We start from the raw sequence: 19,189 nt of genomic DNA on the forward strand, positions 1-19,189 counted from the left end.
AAAATAAATAAATAAATAAAATCTCTATTCAATCTTTGTCCTACTGCTCTTTTCTCTGTATTGCCAAAAAGGTAGATCCCTCAGTATATATCTGTGCAATTTATTCTCCATAGTTAAACTACCATCACTTCTCTCTCGTCTATCTTGTATAATCAATCCTAAACCACCCTCTTTCTACTACAATATTACTCCATCTTCTCTATCAATTCTAATCCCTTCTTCCAAGAATTACAACAATTACATACTGCCTACAGTTTCTTTTTCATTCATTCGTTCAGAGGTTTCAACTGCCATCTTCAAAACAAGTCACAGTCACAGTGCTGAGCTGCAGCAAGGAACTGTATCAAAAGACAATACCTATCCCAGAATTACATGCCCATAATAAGTACACCGGATTTCTTTCTTCTGTTCATTCACTCAACAACTATTTATACTGACCTATTATGTGCCAAACACTTGGAAGCCTACAGTAAATGAGAGGACTTAGAGAAATACAGTCACTTAACAATAAAATGTTAACAAAAGCCACTGCAAGCAGTTGCCACCCGGCTTGGGCTCTTCTCACTGTAGAGTTGGTCGATGTCAGCTCTCCATCCTGTGCCTCTGAGCTGGACACACATCTTGGTCCCTTTGCTCGGAAGCCTCCCACCAAGGCTTGTGCTGGCGCAGGGATACAGCAGGGCTAGCAAGCTGACGCCCCTGCTGCCGTGGAGCTGTGGCTCCGTGGAGGAGATAGAGGCCACTGGGCAGCCACAGGTATGGACATCAGGTGGACAGAGGCTGGGCCCCTGGAGGACTGTTCCCCCTCCCGCCTCCTGTCTGCACCAGCTCCAGCCCAGCACTCATGCGGAGAGTGGCCCTCCACACAGCAGAGTACATGGGGAGTCCCCTGGCCCCGGGACGCCACCCCCTAGCCCTGGCAGCCAGGCTGGGACTCCTGCACTCAGGGAGGGGCTCCTGGCCTCTTCTCAGACGCCTGCTCCTTTAGCTTGAAAGATCCGGAGAACGAGGGGTTCCATCCACTCTCTTCACTGTTCTCCCTGGACTCACAACTCGCTTCAAACCTGACCTGATAAATATGTGATCAGGAAAGTCTGCCAACAGGAAGGCTCTGGAGAACAGAGCAGAGCAGCTGCAGCCATCAGAGAGCGGGCTACGGTGAGTGCAGGCGCTCCGCGCTTGTGTTTGGCCATTCTGCCATGGAGAAGCCGGGACATTTATCTTTAATGGGCTCCTGATGTGTACACTGGTTTAGGCTGTGTAGCCAGAGGGGGGAAAAAATCCTCAAAATAAGCTGTTCCAAAGAAAACCGAGCTGCAGGAGGTTAGGGATTGGTGAGCGTTGCAGGGGCGTCTTGGCCCCTCCCTGTGGAAATGTCCTCCCAGAGTGTTCTAGAAGGCTTCTGTCTCAAGAAGCCCAGCGCCGGATTGTCAAGAGGGACTGAGTAATTAGCCCCAATCTATATTAATGGCATTTTAGATTAGTCACAGATGAGCCCACCTTCCAACCTGTGCACTGGGAAGCCAGACGTGAAGGAGAAATGCAAAAATATAAATTAAAAAGTAAAAAAGAAAAAATAACAATAAAATATTAAGAGTACTAGATTAGAAGTCTTTTGAATCCATTGAGCACTTACTCCACAGAAGAGTGAGTGCTTAATTCACAGGAGTTACCCAAAGAAAACATCATGAGGAGATGATGCTTAAATCCAGAAAAAAGAGTAAATGTTCATCAAGTGGGTAGGGGTGATAGGTAGGAATAGGGTCTAGGGGCAGGGTAAGCCAAAGCATAAGAGATAATAGCAGTAATAATTTAAGAAAAAAGGCAAATGGTATAATTTCACCAGGGCATAAAGAATGGAGTGAAGCATAAGCCTTGAGTTAGGATGGGTACGAATCATAGGGCCCTTTATGCCATTAGAAACTTCATTCAAAAAATGAGTCATCACTAAATAATTTTTAAGCAGAAGGTAAAATAATCAGATTTGCATTTTATAAATATCACAAAAGCAATGTGTGAAGGATGCAGAGAGACCAGTTAGGAGACTACATTTGTCAAGGTGATGGAGGATAAAAGCCTAAGTAAGAGCACAGTTACTAGTTTGCATAAATAGTGAAGAAATGATCATCTCCAAGCATCGTGAGGAATGAGTGGTGATGGACAGAAACCTGAGAGCATTCCTGTGTTCTGGTTTAAGTCAAAGTAGTGGTGCCATTCAAAATACTGAAAATTATAAAAGGAATAGACCTGGGGGTTGTTCCAGCAACAAAATACACAATCTGTTCTGACCTAAGTGAGATTCAGTGGTATTCTAATATATTTATTTAAAGGGAATTAAAACGACAAGATTTCAAAAGAAGAATCTTATGTTCTTTTTTTTTTCAATTGGGCCATATACTGATTTATTCAGATATACAAAAAAACTGCATATATTCGTGTATACAACATGAGTTTAAACATGAATACATCCATGATACCATCATCACAATGAAGTTAATAAACATATCTGTTACCTCCAAAAGTTTCTTTGTGTCCCCTTATGCCCCTTCTTTTTATGGATCAGATTCTTTTTAAGATTTTATTGATTTATGCATGAGAGACACAGAGAGAGAGAGGCAGAGACACAGGCAGAGGGAGAAGCAGGCTCCATGCAGGGAGCCCGATGTGGGACTCGATCCCGGGTCTCCAGGATCAGGCCCTGGGCTGAAGGCAGCGCTAAACCGCTGAGCCAACCGGGCTGCTCCAGAATTGTTTTTAATTAAAAACAAAAACAAAAAACATTGTTTCAGGTAATAAACAACATTTATTTCTTTGCTTATGTTTGAAGCTAAATACTTTTTTTCAGATTGTTTAAAAAAGAATTAGGTGAGATTTGTTGTGTATTCCACTTCAAAATGGTACAGGAATTCAGAACTATGTCTAATCCTTCACTCACATATTGTCTGCATTCCATTCCCTTTGTGCTCCCCTACCTAGTGTCTGTCTAACTATGCTGCAATTTTGCTGATATCCTGAGTTTCTTTCTCTTTTAAACTACAAGATAGTCTACTTTTATGATTAGAATTCATTGCCGATGCTATTGTTAATCTTCTCCATACAAGCTAAGTAAAATCTATTTAACTTGGTGCTCACCTTATCTACTAAGGAGCTTACTTCATTTATTTTCTTTAAAGATTTTTATTTATTTATTCATGAGAGACACACACAGAGAGAGAGAGAGGCAGAGACACACAGAGAGAGAGAGAGAGAGAGGCAGAGACTCAGTTCCAAGTCTCCAGGATCATGCCCTGGGCCGAAGGCAGATGCTTAACCGCTGAGCCACCCAGGCATGCCTACTTCATTTATTTTTTTTTTAATTTTTATTTATTTATGATAGGAACACAGTGAGAGAGAGAGGCAGAGACACAGGTAGAGGGAGAAGCAGGCTCCATGCACCGGGAGCCCGACGTGGGATTCGATCCCGGATCTCCAGGATGGCGCCCTGGGCCAAAGGCAGGCGCCAAACCGCTGCGCCACCCAGGGATCCCGCCTACTTCATTTATTGATGCAGATATTAGGTACTGAGCAGGATTCTTCCCACCAAGTGGTTAGGAGCAAGTAGACAGCAAGAAGACATTGAGCTTTCAAATGCACATCAACCAAGCTATTGGTTAGCAATTATGCTATTAGCCAAGCATACCTTGCACCTACTATACATCAGTAGTCCATATTTTTTCTTTTCTCTAAAATAAATTTCTGGGATCCCTGGGTGGCGCAGCGGTTTGGCGCCTGCCTTTGGCCCAGGGCGCGATCCTGGAGACCTGGGATCGAATCCCACATCAGGCTCCCGGTGCATGGAGCCTGCTTCTCCCTCCGCCTGTGTCTCTGCCTCTCTCTCTCTCTCTGTGACTATCATAAATAAATAAAAAAAAATTAAAAAAAAATAGTAAAATAAATTTCTAAAACCACATATCCCTCACACATTTTTAGTATAACATTTAAATTTTAAGTTTAGGGATCCCTGGGTGGCGCAGCGGTTTGGCGCCTGCCTTTGGCCCAGGGCGCAATCCTGGAGACCCGGGATCAAGTCCCACGTCGGGCTCCCGGTGCATGGAACCAGCTTCTCCCTCTGACTGTGTCTCTGCCTCTCTGTCTCTCTCTCTCTCTCTCTCTCTGTGTGTGTGTGTGACTATCATAAATAAATAAAAATTTAAAAAAAATAAATTTTAAGTTTAAATAGTTGGAAAGGATGCATTTTCACATATGTTGTATACTATAGATATGCTTTAATTATGTTTTTATCAAATCTTGGAGCTGCAGATTTACCTCATTCAATATATGGAGAATGTCTACCATACAACCTATTTGGAAAAACAGGCCACACTGAGAAGCCATCAGAAAAATATGACTTTCTCTCAGAGTCCAACTTCATTTTTAAATTCAAATAAATGTGGCATTATGGGTCACCATGACAATCACCTCACATCAAAATTCTAACTCTAAAAAAGAGGCATGAAACACCAAAGTCTCACCAGAAGTCTGCTGCCTGAAAGAAATAAGGTGCTGCCCCTTTCTATATTTCTTACAAAACCCTTTGCCCTTAAGGAACTCTGTCTCAGGACAATACATTCTAGAATCATTTTGTTTCCTGGCCCAGAAACTTTTACGTCTGAGGCAATACATTATATAAAGACTAGATTCACATTAGGTAGTGTTAAAGAGCATACTTTTGGTTTCAAGAGTTGAAGAGTTGCCTTGGTTTCAAGGCAATTGTAAAAGTGATGTAGAAAGAAAATTCCACAAAACAGAAATGTTCTCAGGTAAATCAACTTTAAGAAAAAAATGAAAGAATACACACGGAAATTTTTGCCCTGTAAGTCATTCACATTCATCTAATCTCTAGAAAGCCTTCCTTCCACAGCAGGGGTGCACTACCTCACTTTAAGCCCACTGCCATACACCTCAGAGTATAAAATGCCTATGGAATCATCCAGAGATTCTGGAAAATAAACTATCCCAAATTGATAACTACAGTAGTCTTTGTAAGTTTACTAGTTCTTCTAGGTAATACTCACTAAATCATGCTCTACAGGTGATGCAAGTGGGGGATGAGCCAGGTGAAAACCATATAAAAGATGCCATATGGAGAAGGAATGAGCTCATTGTAAATTTTGATGAAAATGTTTTCCTTTACACTCAATCTACATTATTTTGCCTCCTTCCATGATGCTGATATGCATGAAAAAGTATAAAATGTCCTAAGACTCTGCAAGCTAGACTGTTTCTAACAGTCCCTATATTATCCTGTACCATTAGGGAGGTTGACATCAATGAGGGAAAACAATTCTTCCTTTTAAATTCTACAACCATTTCAAATAATATTCTCACACATTCCAGGTTATTGAGGCTTGAAGTTAAGGATCCACCTGATGCAGCCACTTGCTTAAGGGTAGTCCTATGAATTATATAATTCTAATAAGCTTGCCTGCTCTACCTTATGAAAACAGTTTACTAAAATAGTGTTATGTAAATGACATGGGAGTGTCATGTAAATGTGGGATGGAATAAAAACCAAAGCTCAACACACAGTGTACTAGATATAGTAAAATAAGAGAATTAATGAAGCTTCTCAATTCCTTTTGAAAAATTTAAGCAGAAAATAATTTTGGCTATATGAAAATACTTCAAGCATTACATGAGTTACCTAGTATTAATTGTAAAATTATAAAATGTCAAACCCCAGACTTTAGCAATCACAAACTGATTCTTTAATTTTATAGATTTTAAAACAGAAGCACCAAGACATGAAGTGACATGTCTTTTAAAAGTCACACAACACCAAGGCAGAAACAGAACTTGGTTCTTGTATTGTCTCAACTTATGCCATCATCTTCCTTTTAATTAATCATGAAGTCATTAAAATCATTCATATAAATGATACTTAACGATTTGGTTATATAGTAGAAACATCTATATTATTTCACACTTACCATATGATATATTGAACACATATAGGGCAATAAATTTTAAGGGACTTGCTTAAGGACCACATTGTTTTATAACTATTCTAAAGCTATAATTCATTTTGCTTTAAATCTGATAGTTTATAACAAAAAAATCACATCTGTTACATTTGTAAATTAATACAGTTCTGAAAAATGTATATTATTTTCTTTCTCAAAATTAGATATCTTTTAAGCACATGGTTATCTATTTTTCCCACTAAAAAGCACAAGAAAGAAAAAATTAAGGTTGCTATGCTTTGAAGCTTAAAATAATCTTCATTGTAAATTACCTTTAATGCTTGTCCTATTAGAATCACCATCCTACCATTACAAAATAATTTCTTCCTTATAAAGTCATTATTTTTAAATCTGAACTAAATATATAAGCTTTAATTTACTAAGGGGGTATCATCATAAAAGGTTATAAATTAAAGTAACATTTCATAAAAACTTATTGTATTGGTACTTCCATATGTTCTGCACTACATTTATTCTTGCTGAATCATAAATGTACTTCAAAAGAGTTAATTAATTGTTAAGGATGGCTCCACATGAAAGAGCCTCAAAATTAAAACAAAAGTTCTTTATCTTGTTCTCATAGATTACTAAAACAATTTTAAAATAGCTTTATAATTAAATTTTAAGCTATAAAATATTTGTATTCTCATTATTCTACATCATAAAATAGTCTGAACAAATCTCACTGAGTTTAATCCTTTGGGGCTATGATAAATCAAAAAGTGTATTCAGCATCTATTGAGAGCAAAAGCCTTCTTTTTTTACATAAGGCAACCAAGCATACATAGAATGATCCAATTTAAAAAGAGAAATTGAATTCAATACTTTTTTCATTTAGAATATAAACAACCTTTATACATATCATACATAGGAATGCCTCCTCAAATAGATTATGAATGAAAATGTAAAAAACTAATAAAATAAATCTAAAACTGAGATCCCTGGGTGGCGCAGCGGTTTAGCGCCTGCCTTTGGCCCAGGGCGCGATCCTGGAGACCCGGGATCGAGTCCCACATCGGGCTCCCGGTGCATGGAGCCTGCTTCTCCCTCTGCCTGTGTCCCTGCCTCTCTCTCTCTCTCTCTCTCTCTCTCTCTGTGACTATCATAAATAAATAAAAAATTTAAAAAAAAGAAATCTAAAACTATCCTCAAGCTAAAATCTAGATTATTTTTCTTATGTTTCATTCCCCTAATACTTCCCTCAGACATAAGAAAAAACATGAGAAAAGTGGAAAGTACTGCTTCTGGTTCCTTTTTTCTTCCATAAACCATCCACCAGGCTAATCTACAACATACAGAGTTCTATAATGGACAACAGTAAAACAGACTTTCAAGGAGTATTCCAATTTTTCACTGTACTTAATTTACTGACTACAACTTTGCTCAGCATAAAGTGACCATGCATTAGAAACCAGAAAATATCTTCTCAAGCAAACTATAATCAGATGTCATTAGAGACTTCCACTTGTGGCCTAAATGGGGTAGCAAGAACAAGATTTCTCCCGCTGCATGGAAAACAAATATGGGAAAAATATATCAAAGAAAAGAACAGTTTTCAAGACACTGGACATGAGGCAAAAAAAAGTACAAAGATAGCTAAAATATGGGAAACAAACAAGATAAGCTCTACAATTGCTCCAGGTTACTGCTCTGAGAGACTTCCCAAGCAACAGAGCAGTACAGAGGAGCTGAAGTTCAGCTTGGCAAACATCCTCAGATGAAGAGAACAACTGAGAACAAACATTCTGAAGAGGCCAACACAGGTGCATTTCATAGGCCAACTTACAGAAAAGAGAAAACTGCATAGAGGGAGAACCCCAGAGTTCTGTAGGGAATCCCTTCAAATATTCAGCGAGTAATGATGAGTGAGCATGCAAGTGAGAAAATACCCCAGAGAGGGAAAAAAGTTATCTGAAGAGTTAAAGAAAATAGTGGATGCTTCCACCAGCAAGACTAGAAAAACTCTTAATTCTCGTGTAATAAATGTACACAAAAATGATTAAAATACTCAGGAAAGCCTTGCAACAGTAGAAGAAAATAATTAGTACTAAACTGAGCACCACACCAGATCAAATTAACAACTATAAAAGAAATATGCAGAAGTATTAATATGTTTCCATGGAACTTAACTGCATCACTAAACAAAGCTATAGAAGAGTTATAGAAATACAAAAATATCCAGACTCGACAAGTAAAATTTACAGTGCTTGGCATCTAAGATACAGGCATTTAAAGAGTCAAGAAGCACAGAGCATAACAAGAATAATCGATCAAACCAACCAAAAACTGACAGAGATGTTGAAATTAGCAGAAGAGGACATCAAAACAGTTATTACAGAGCATGTACTCTACATGTACAAAAACTTAAGATATCATAGAAAATATTTTTGGAAGTCCAAAACTGAAATTCTAGACATAAAAACAATGTCTGAGACCAAAAAAACAAAAAACAAAAAACAAAAAAAACCAAAAAACACCACATGGTATTAACAGCAGATGACATTACACGCACACACACACACACACACACACACACACACAAAGAGTAAACTCAAAAGCACAGCAATTAAACATACTTAAAATGAAAAGCAAAGAAAAAAACAAAATTTGGTTTAATCAAAAGAACATAAGTGAGCTGTAGAACAACTTCAGGCAGCCTTATGTATGGGTAATGGGAGTTCTTGAAGGAAAAAGAAAGAAAAGCCCAATAAAAATATTTGAAGAAATGATGGCCAAAATTTTCCAAAACCCTACAAAAACTATAAACTCATAGATCCTAAAAGTTCAAAAAGGTTCAAAACACAAGAAACATGAAGAAAAATACACAAAGAAAATCATAATTTTCATATAACCAAGGATAAAAGAATTATCTTAAAAGCAATTAGACAGAGGCACCTGGGAGGTGCAGTCAGTTTATCAACTGACTCTTGGTTTCAATTCAGGTCGTGATCTCAGGATCCTGAGATGGAACCCTGCAGTCAGCTCTGCAACTCAGCGCAGAGTCTGCTTAAGACTCCCTCTGCCCCTCCTCTCCCACCCATGCTCATGCATGCTTTCTCTCTCGGACTCTAAAATAAATAAATAAATCTTTAAAAAATGCAATCAGAAAAAAAGGACATATTATATACAGAAAGACTAAGATGAGAATGGTATCACATTTTTAATTGGAAACAGTGAAACAACATCTTTAAAAAACTGAAAAACAACCCTCAATGTAGAATTCTATACCTAGAAAAAAATGTTTAAGAAAAATAAGCAAAATTTTCAGCACAAAAAGCTGAAAGTATTCATCAGCAGCAGACTCACACTACAATAAATATTGAAGGAAATATTTCAGGCAGATAAAATGTTACCATATAGAAATACAGATCTATGAGAAGAAATGAATAGTACCAGAAATGATAATGATACATTAATATGCAGTATTTCTCTTATTATTTAAAACTCCTTAAAAGATAAACTTTTTAAACAAAAAAGAGTAACAGCATCTTGTGGGGTTATTTAAACTTTTTAAGCAAAAAAGAATAACAGCGTCTTGTGGGGTTATAAAATAAGTAAAAGTAAAATACATCACACTATAACATAAAATCCAAAGAGTAGAAATGGAAATGCATTATTGGAAGGTTCTTATACTTGGCAGGATATAAAATCAATGCACAGAAATCAGTGGTATTTCTATATGCTAACAATGAGACAGAAGAAAGAGAAATTAAGGAGTCAATCCCATTTACAATTGCACCCAAAACCATAAGATATCTAGGAATAAACCTTATCAAAGAGGCAAAAGATCTGTACTCAGAGAACTATAGAACACTTAAGAAAGAAATTGAGGAAGACACAAAGAAATAGAAAAACGTTCCATGCTCATGGATTGGAAGAACAAATATTGTTAAAATGTCTATGCTACCTAGAGCAATCTATACAATCAATGCAATCTCTATCAAAATACCATCAACTTATTTCACAGAGTCGGAACAAATAATCCTAAAATTTGTATGGAACCAGAAAAGACCTCGAATAGCCAAAAGATTGTTGAAAAGGAAAACCAAAACTGGTGGCATCACAATTGTGGACTCCAAGCTCGATTACAAAGCTATAATCATCAAAATAGTATGGTACTGGCACAAAAACAGATATATAAATCAGTGGAACAGAACAGAGAAGCCAGAAACGGACTCTCAACTCTAAAGTCAACTAATCTTCAACAAAATAGGTAGGAATATCCAAGGGCAAAAAAAGACAGTCTCTTTAATAAATGGTGCTGGGAAAATTGGACAGCCATATGCAGAAGAATGAAACTGGACCATTTCCTTACACCATACACAAAAATAGATTCAAAATGGATGAAAGACCTAAATGTGAGACCTGAAACCATAAAAATCGTAGAGGAGAACACAGGCAACAATCTTTTTGACCTTGGCTGCAGCAACTTCTTGCTGGACATGTCTCCAAAGGCAAGGAAAACAAGGGCAAAAATGAACTATTGGGACTTCATCAAGATAAAAAGCTTTTGCAGAGAAAAGGAAGCAGTTGACAAAACCAAAAGGCAACCTACAGAATGGGAAAAGATATTTGTAAATGACACATCAGATAAAGAGTGAATATCCAAAGTCTATAAAGAATTTATCAAACTCAACACCCAAAGAATAATCCAGTCAAGAAATGGGCAGAAGACATGGACAAACATTTCTCCAAAGAAGACATACAAATGGCCAACAGACACATGAAAAAATGCTCAACATTACTTGGCATCAGGGTAAATATATCAAAACCACAATGAGATACCACCTCACACCAGTCAGAATGGCTAAAATTATTAAGTTAGGACGACAGATGTTGGCCAGGTTGTGGAGAAAGGGGAACCCTTGCACACTATTGGTGGGAATGTAAGCTGATGCACCCACTCTGGAAACAGTATGGAAGGTCCTCAAAAGGCTGAAAATAGAGCTACCCTATGACCCAGCAATTGCACTAGTAGGTATTTACCCCAAGATACAAATATAGTGATCTGAAGGGACACCTGCACCCCAATGTTTATAGCAGCAATGTCCACTATAGCCAAACTATGGCAAGAGCCCAGATGTCCATGAACAGATGAATGGATAAAGAAGATGTGGTATAAATATACAATGGACTACTACTCAGCCATCAAAAAAATGAAATCTTGCCATTTGCAATGACGTGGATGGAACTAGAGGATCTTATGGTAAGCAAAATAAGTCAATCAGAGAAAGACAATTATCCTATGATCTCATTCATACGTGGAATTTAAGAAACAAAACAGATAATCATAGGGGAAAAGAGGGGAAAAAAAAACCAAACAAGATGAAATCAGAGAGGGAAACCCACCATACGAGACTCTTAATCATAGGAAACAAGCTAAGGGTTGCTCAGTTTGGGGATAGGGTAACTGGGTGATGAACATTAAGGAGGGCAAGTGACTAAATGAGCACGGGGAATTATATAAGACTAATGAATCACTGACCTCTACCTCTGAAATCAATAATATGTTATATTATTATATATAATGTCATATTAACTGAATTTAAATAATGGTTTTATTTTTTATTTATTTTTTATTTATGATAGTCACACAGAGAGAGAGAGAGAGAGAGAGAGAGGCAGAGACACAGGCAGAGGGATAAGCAGGCTCCATGCACTGGGAGCCCAACGTGGGATTCGATCCCGGGTCTCCAGGATCGCGCCCTGGCCCAAAGGCAGGTGCTAAACCGCTGCGCCACCCAGGGATCCCCTAAATAATGTCTTTTTAAAAAGGAATATTCTTATACTACACGTAAAATGATATAGTATTGATGAAGGCTGATGATGATAATTTAAAGATGTATAACACAAATCCTGAAGCAATTAATAAAATGCCAGAACAAAGAACCAACAAAGCTATAAAACAGAGTCAACAAAGTTAATGAGTCAACAAAGGAGATAACCTGAATCATAACAAGTGCTTAAGTAATTCAAAGGAAACTTAAAAAAAAAACAAAAAAACAAAAATCAGATGGTACAAGTAGAAAAAAAGCAAAATGATATAACCAAACAAACCATATCAAAAATTATATTAAATGTAAATTATCTAAGCACCCTAATTAAAAGGTAGAGATTAGAGATTATGAGTTGAATAAGAAAGCAAGGCCCAATTATATGCTGCCCATAAGAAAAATACTTTAAATATGAAAACAAATTAGTCTAAAGTAAAAGAAGAGAAAAATGTAAACCACGTTAATATTCTCTATTAAAGAAAGAGTGGCTTTATTAAGATTTGACAAAGTGGATTTCAGAGCAAAGATTATTTCCAGGAACAAAGGAAGTCACTAAGTGATTATAAAGGGGTCAATTAATTAATAGGACATAATAATCCTAAATGTTTATGCATTTAAAAACAAAAATAAAAGATATAAAACAAAAGCAAAAATAGAGAGAACTGCAAAAGGAAACAGACTAATTCAAATATAGTTGTATATTTCAATATCCCTCTCTTAATTGATAAATAAGCAAAAGATCAAAAAGGATATACTAGACTTGAACTACTCTATTAACCAACTTGACTAAAAGGACATTTAAAAACACTTTACCAGGAAATTAAAGAATGTACATTCTTTTCATGTACACACAGATATTTGCCAAAATAAACCATATTCTGGTCATAATATAAGTATGAATATGTTTCAAAGGATTCAAGGTATTCAGAGTATGTCTAGGACCACAACAGAATTAAATTAAAAATCATAATCATAGAGATCTCTGGAAACATACTTCTAAACTACTCATGGGTCGAAAAAGAAAAGGAAAACTTGAAAGTACTTTAAATTGAATGAAAATGAAAGACAATCTATCAGAATTTGGGGGATGTCATCAAAGAAATACTTAGGGGAAACTAACAGCACAAAATCCTATATTAGAAAAATAAGAGACATCTCAAAGCAAAGACCTCAGCTCCCACCTTAAGAAACCAGAAAAAGAGAAAATTAGCAGCAGAATTAAAGAAATAATAAATATCAAAGATTATATCAACAACTGAGAAAAGTAATGAAACAAAAAACTAATTATTTGAGAAGATTGTTAAAACTGATAAATTTCTAGCCAAACTATGAAGGAAAAAAAAAGAGAGAAAAGATACAAATTACCACCATCAGAAATGAAAGAGGTAGCATCACTACAGAATCTACAGATATTAAAGAATAATAATGGAATACTGTGAACAGGTTTATGCCAATAAATTTGACAATTTGTGAAGTTCTGGAGGAATTCCTTGAAAAACACTAAAGCTCATTCAAGAAAAAATAAATGACTTGAATAATTCTATGTCTATTAAAAAAATTGAAACTCTACTATAAAACCTTCCCAAAAAGTAAAATAGCATGTCCAGATGGCTTCCCTGATAAAATTTACAAAACATTAAAAATAATACCAACCCCACTGAAACTTTTCTAGAACACTGAATAGAAGGAAATATTTCTCAATTCATTTTATCAGGCCAGCATTACTGTGATACTCAAATCAAGGAAACGCATTACAAGAAAAAGCAACAGACACTAATAACAGTCATGAAGCAAAAGTTGTAAACAAGACCTTAGTAAATCAAACCCATTATTACATAAAAGGGATAATCCATCACAAGTAGATGGGATTTGTCCCAAAAATATATAATTGGTTTAGCATTTCAAATCAACCAAGGTAGTTCATTACTACATTAACAAGCAAAGAGAAAACATGATTAATTCAATAGATGAAGAAAAAGTATTTGACAATTTCCATCATATATCCCTGATATAAAAACAAATAAACAAACAAACAAACCTCTCAGCAAATTAGGAATAGAAGGCATCTATGAAAAGCTGATAGCTAATGTAATACTTGATAGTGAAAGACTGAACGCTTCCTCCCTAAAAGCAAGAACAAAACAGGGATGTGTGCTCTCACCACTTCTACCCAGAACTGTACTGGAGTTTCTTGCCAATGGAACTTGTCAAGGAAAAGAAAAATAATCAGGTAAACCAGGAGGAAACATTAGGGGAAAAAAATGGAGAAGTATTAATTCTAAGCAAAACAAAATGAGAAACAGGAAATAGTAAGAAAATGGAGAGAAATGAAATCACACAGGAGAACAAATCCCCATAATTATGTCTAAGTAATGTATGTACAGACATCACCTTCTTATTTTAAAACAGCCTAAATAAAGAATTGAGTGATAAAATACGAGTGAGGAAATAAATGTAAATTCTAAAGAACTTGCCCAGAAAAGTATACTTTAAAACTGTTTTTGCTTATTTCAACAAAGCATTCCTTGGGGAGCATTAACATAGTCCCTAAAGTGCATGAATAAACTACAAAAATCTAATATAAGACTCCTCCTTAAGATTTCTTCTTTAAATTCCACAGTCTAGTAGTGTTTATTTCATTAATGTTAAAACAAAAATAAAGGGTAATGCAGTTTCAAAAGCTATAAAACTATAAAACACTTTTAGACTCTTCTGGCTGGGAAGAGCCTCTTTCAAAAGTAAAGAAAACAGGGGCCAAAGGATGAGAAAGATCTACAAAGTTATAAAATTATATATAGTAATGGAAAAAGCAGTGTCACTGTTCTAACATTAATCAGTTGTGTGACTTTAAAAATGACCTTTAATCTCCCTGAATCTGAGTTTTCTGCATCTGTAAAATAAAACAATTAGACCAAATGATCTCTAAATTATCTTCACCATCTTTGAAAGTCTAAGATCCTATGATTCTAACCAAAATCATTAGCTAAAGGACATAAACAATGAGACAAATCTCTCTTTAACTGAAAGGAAAAATTAAAAACTTTTACCTAAAATGAAGACACTAAAGGATTTTTGTTCATTAGTTAACATGAATCTTAATTTCAGTTGTCTGCTTTATTTTATTCACAATTAGCTTAGCTATATTATAAGCTTAACTATAATAGAATTATATGTAATTTTCATTCTGTACCTTGTTTGAACGTAATGACACACGACCTCCACAACGAGCACAGAACTTTGTTTGGCAATATGAACAGTTATGGCCACATCCATCAGCAAATTTTGTTTTGTGGCAAATACCACAGGTTGGGGCATCACCCTTCTGTTCTTGCTGCTGTTGTGATTCTTCTCCCATCTTCTTCACCTGCTCCTTGTACATTTCAAATTGCTGATGAAGTTTTCTGCAGAGAAAACAGGAAAGAAAAAATTAGTTTCCTGATGGCCTCAAAAAAATATTAATTATAACCATCTATATATAATTTTAAATCAAAAAAGTTCTTAAAATGGGAATAAAGAATAAAAATTTAATTTTCTGGTTATAGAATAACATTCTACATGGCACACAAGAGTGTTGCAACTAGTTCTGTCCTTTAATATACATGTTAATATGAGAGGCAATTAATACATGCTAATAGAGATATCTCTTTGAGTTATAACTGTAAAATTTCTACCATTTATCTTTTCAGTTATAAGCCCCAAAATATTTAAAATATTATTTTTCAAAGGTTTAGCTTCAGAAATAGACTGAGCAGATTTGACTTACACAGTGCAACCAAAACCTATGAACTTCAAATCATCAAGACAACTATCAATTGGAGTGATCTTAAGAATCCAAACAGAGTGGAAAACACTGGGTGAGTGCTCTCACTAATTGTTTAAATCTATTCACCAGTCTGGTTATTAGTTGGCTTTAAAAACATTATGAAGTGTTAGGAGACTAGCAAATAAGGCTATGCAAATAAAAGTAAGGACAATTTTTATCTTAAAAACAAAACAAAAAAATGAGAAAAAGAGATGTCTAGAAAAACATATTATTTACTCTTTAAAAATAAATAGTGATAGGGGATCCCTGGGTGGCTCAGCGGTATAGCGCCTGCCTTCGGCCCAGGGCATGATCCTGGAGTCCCAGGATTGAGTCCCACAACGGGCTCCCTGCATGGAGCCTGCTTCTCCCTCTGCCTGTGTCTCTGCCTCACTCTCTCTCTCTCTCTCTCTCTCTGTCTCTCGTGAATAAATAAATAAAATCTTTAAAAATAATAATAATAAATAGATAGTGATAAAATTTCTCACTTCCATTATCTTCATAAAGGAAAATTTAAAATGTTTTAAAACTACAATTAACTCTACTTAGGACTTACAAAGCTGTAAATAATGTCACTGTCAATCTAAAAATGACAAAAAGCTAACTAATCTACAAAATCATAGCTTTTCCTGAGCCCATCAGAGAGTTATGGATATAAGGCAAACAAATAATTTGAACTTCAAGAGCAGCAAGCCCCTCCAAAGAGAAATTAAATACACTGTTTCACCTTTGGCAGAGCAGGAGAGAAGGAGAAAAAGAAGCCATCTTACAAGCTGGTAAGAGGAAATCAGTTAAAATTTCAACAGACTGTAAAAGGCCAAGTGTGGGCCAACATAACAGTTTGGAATAGCTTTCCCAGACTCAAGGAAAGTTCACATTCACTCATAAGCACTTACTGCAAGCCTCTACTGGTTACTTTGAGGAAGACTGGGAGTAGGGCATAAGAACAAATAACTCTTTGGGGGTACACATGTGCAAGTGTAAAAGAGGTACCTAGTGGCTGCTGGGGTACAGGCACAATTCCCCAAACTATCTCTCCTTAAAAAGCCAAAGCTATAAGCCACAGAGAGAAGGAAACTGTCATCCCCAGGAGAGAGACAAAGATCCACTGCAGCTAAGGAAAAGGTTAAAGGAAAAAATCCTCTACCTACAAAAAAGGGACAGAAAACCATCTTCAGCCAACATCCTATGCTCAAATCAAAGGTCTTGCATAACTAGGGGAGGGATGGAAACTCCTGTTCTAAACCTATCATAAATATAAGACAGATTTACTTCAATGGGAAGACGGGCCTAAGAACACTGAGCAAACTTCATCCATAAGGCCCAGATGGACAGCTCTTAAAAGATGAAGGGCAGGAAAACATAACCAAACACCCTGCCCCTGTCAAAAACCTAGAATCAAGAAATACATGTCAAGGGCAGCCCTGGTGGCTCAGCAGTTTAGCGCCATCTTTGGCCCAGGGCATGATCCTGGAGTCCCAGGATCGAGTCCCACACCGGGCTCCCTGCATGGAGCCTGCTTCTCCCTCTGCCTGTGTCTCTGCCTCTCTCTCCTTCTGTGTCTCTCATGAATAAATAAATAAAATCTTAAAAAAAAAAAAAAAGAAATACGTATCAAGAGTCTACTTCTGGGGAAGAGGCAGAAGCATATGGAGTGATGGTCCCTGTGGAATAAACAGATGGAATTGGCTGAAAGGGTAGCAAAACACTGAAAAAAAACTTCTGATACTCCTGCATACATCCTAAACACAATGCAGCAGTAGCCCACTGGAGGAATTTGGAGAAATTTAAAGATTATGAGGCACGAAAGATAATGATGGCAACAATAAAATCCAAACCTATCTGAACTTCTGACCTGATGATGATTTAATTCCCATCACTAACAATCTGACACTATTATGCCCACTTGAAGGCATAAATATAATTCAAAACCATGAAACCCAGGGAAAAATAGCAAGGAATAAACAACCCATTGTCAAGAGATAAAATAATTAATATAATTAGATTTAGAGATGACAAGGATGATGGAATTACCAGGATTATCAGACTTAAAAATGATTATAGTTATGTATTATATAGTAATATATAATTATGTATCATAATTATTAAGGTAAAAATTTTATATAAAAAGGGGGACAACAGGCATGAACATGGGATGTTCATGGGATGGGATACTGAAGCAGAAAGATGGAAAGTATAAGAGTCATATGAAAATGCTGGAAATAGAAAACATGGCATCAGAGATGAAGAATTTCTTTGATGGGCTCATTGATTGGCTTGAAAAAATAAAGGAAAATATCAGTAAACTTGAAATAAGTCAATGAAAAATATCCAAACAAAGAAAAAAAGAGTTGGAGAAGGAAAGGAAAAAACAAACACAGCATCCAAAGAGCTAAATTGATCTAATGTAAAACTGGAGTCCCAGAAGAAGGAGAAAAATATTTGAAAGGATAATGACCATGACTTTTCCAAAATTAATGAAGACCACTAAATCACAGACACATATACCTCAAAGAATCCTTTGTAGGACATACCTAGATTCATCATAGTCAAAATGCTAAAAACCAAAGAAAACTATGAAAGCAGCCAGAGAAAATGACACATTATATATAGAGAACCAATGATAAAAGTTACAGAAGATCATCTTTCAGAAACCATGGAAGCTAGAAGACTTTGGAGTAGCATCCATACAAAGTACTGACAGAAAAAAATCTGTCAACCCAAGATCCCATATGCAGTGGAATTATGTTTCAAAAAATAAAGACTTTTCAAGAAAAGACAGGTTGAAAGAATTTATTGTCAGAAGATATTAACCAAAGGAATTTAAAATAAGTTCTTCAGGCAGAAAGACTATGATATTCCTTGAAAGTATCATATAGAAACCTGGAACATATAAAAATAAATGCTAATATTAAAAATAAAAAAGTCTCAAATCAATTTCCAAAAAAAAGAAGAGAAAAACCCAAAGAAAGTATAAAAAAAAGAAATTTTTTAAATTATAGAAGAAATCAATGAAACCAATGCTGTTTCTTAAAAAAAAATCAATAAAATTAATAAACCTCTAGTCAAAATGATCAAGAGGAGAAAAAAGGGAATATAAAAATTACCTAGAGTAAGAATGATAGAAGGGAACATCACTACAGACTCCACAGTTAATCAAATAAAACGCAAAAGACTACAAGAGAAAACTACATACAATTCCTTGCCCATAAATTCTATAACTTACATGAGAAATAGACTATAATAAAACAAACTACTTCCTTCAAAGACTAAAACCAGCTCACCTCACTTAAGAAGAAACAGATGGCCTGACAAGTCCCGTATGTATTAAATAAACTTAATTCCTAGTTTAAAACCTTTAAAAATAAAACTCCCGTTCTCATTGGCTTTATTAATGACTTCCACCAAACATTTAAGGAAGAAATAATGCCAATTTACATAATCTCTTCCAGAAATAGGAAATAAGGGAAAACTTCCTAACTGATTTCCTAAGGCCAGCATTACTATGATACCAAAACCATATAAAAATATAACAGAAAATTATAGACTAATATTCCTTATGGGAAGTAGAAAAATCCTCAACACAACATTATCAAATCCAAAAATATGTT

At 35.7% G+C, this 19,189-nt stretch overlaps 1 protein-coding gene across 27 annotated transcripts in view; it reads right to left on the reverse strand.

Annotated features, from left to right (window-relative positions):
* The window catches only part of RIMS2 (regulating synaptic membrane exocytosis 2), a 589,976-nt gene that overhangs the window by 464,235 nt on the left and 106,552 nt on the right, over positions 1-19,189 (reverse strand). For all 27 annotated transcript variants that reach the window (XM_025994824.2, XM_072734082.1, XM_025994821.2 and 24 more), the window contains one exon: positions 14,967-15,177. In XM_025994824.2, the coding sequence (XP_025850609.1) occupies positions 14,967-15,177 (211 nt within the window). The remainder of the gene's footprint in view (positions 1-14,966; positions 15,178-19,189) is intronic.

Source organism: Vulpes vulpes, chromosome 13, assembly GCF_048418805.1.
Source record: "Vulpes vulpes isolate BD-2025 chromosome 13, VulVul3, whole genome shotgun sequence".
In the NCBI taxonomy this organism is placed as follows: domain Eukaryota; kingdom Metazoa; phylum Chordata; class Mammalia; order Carnivora; family Canidae; genus Vulpes; species Vulpes vulpes.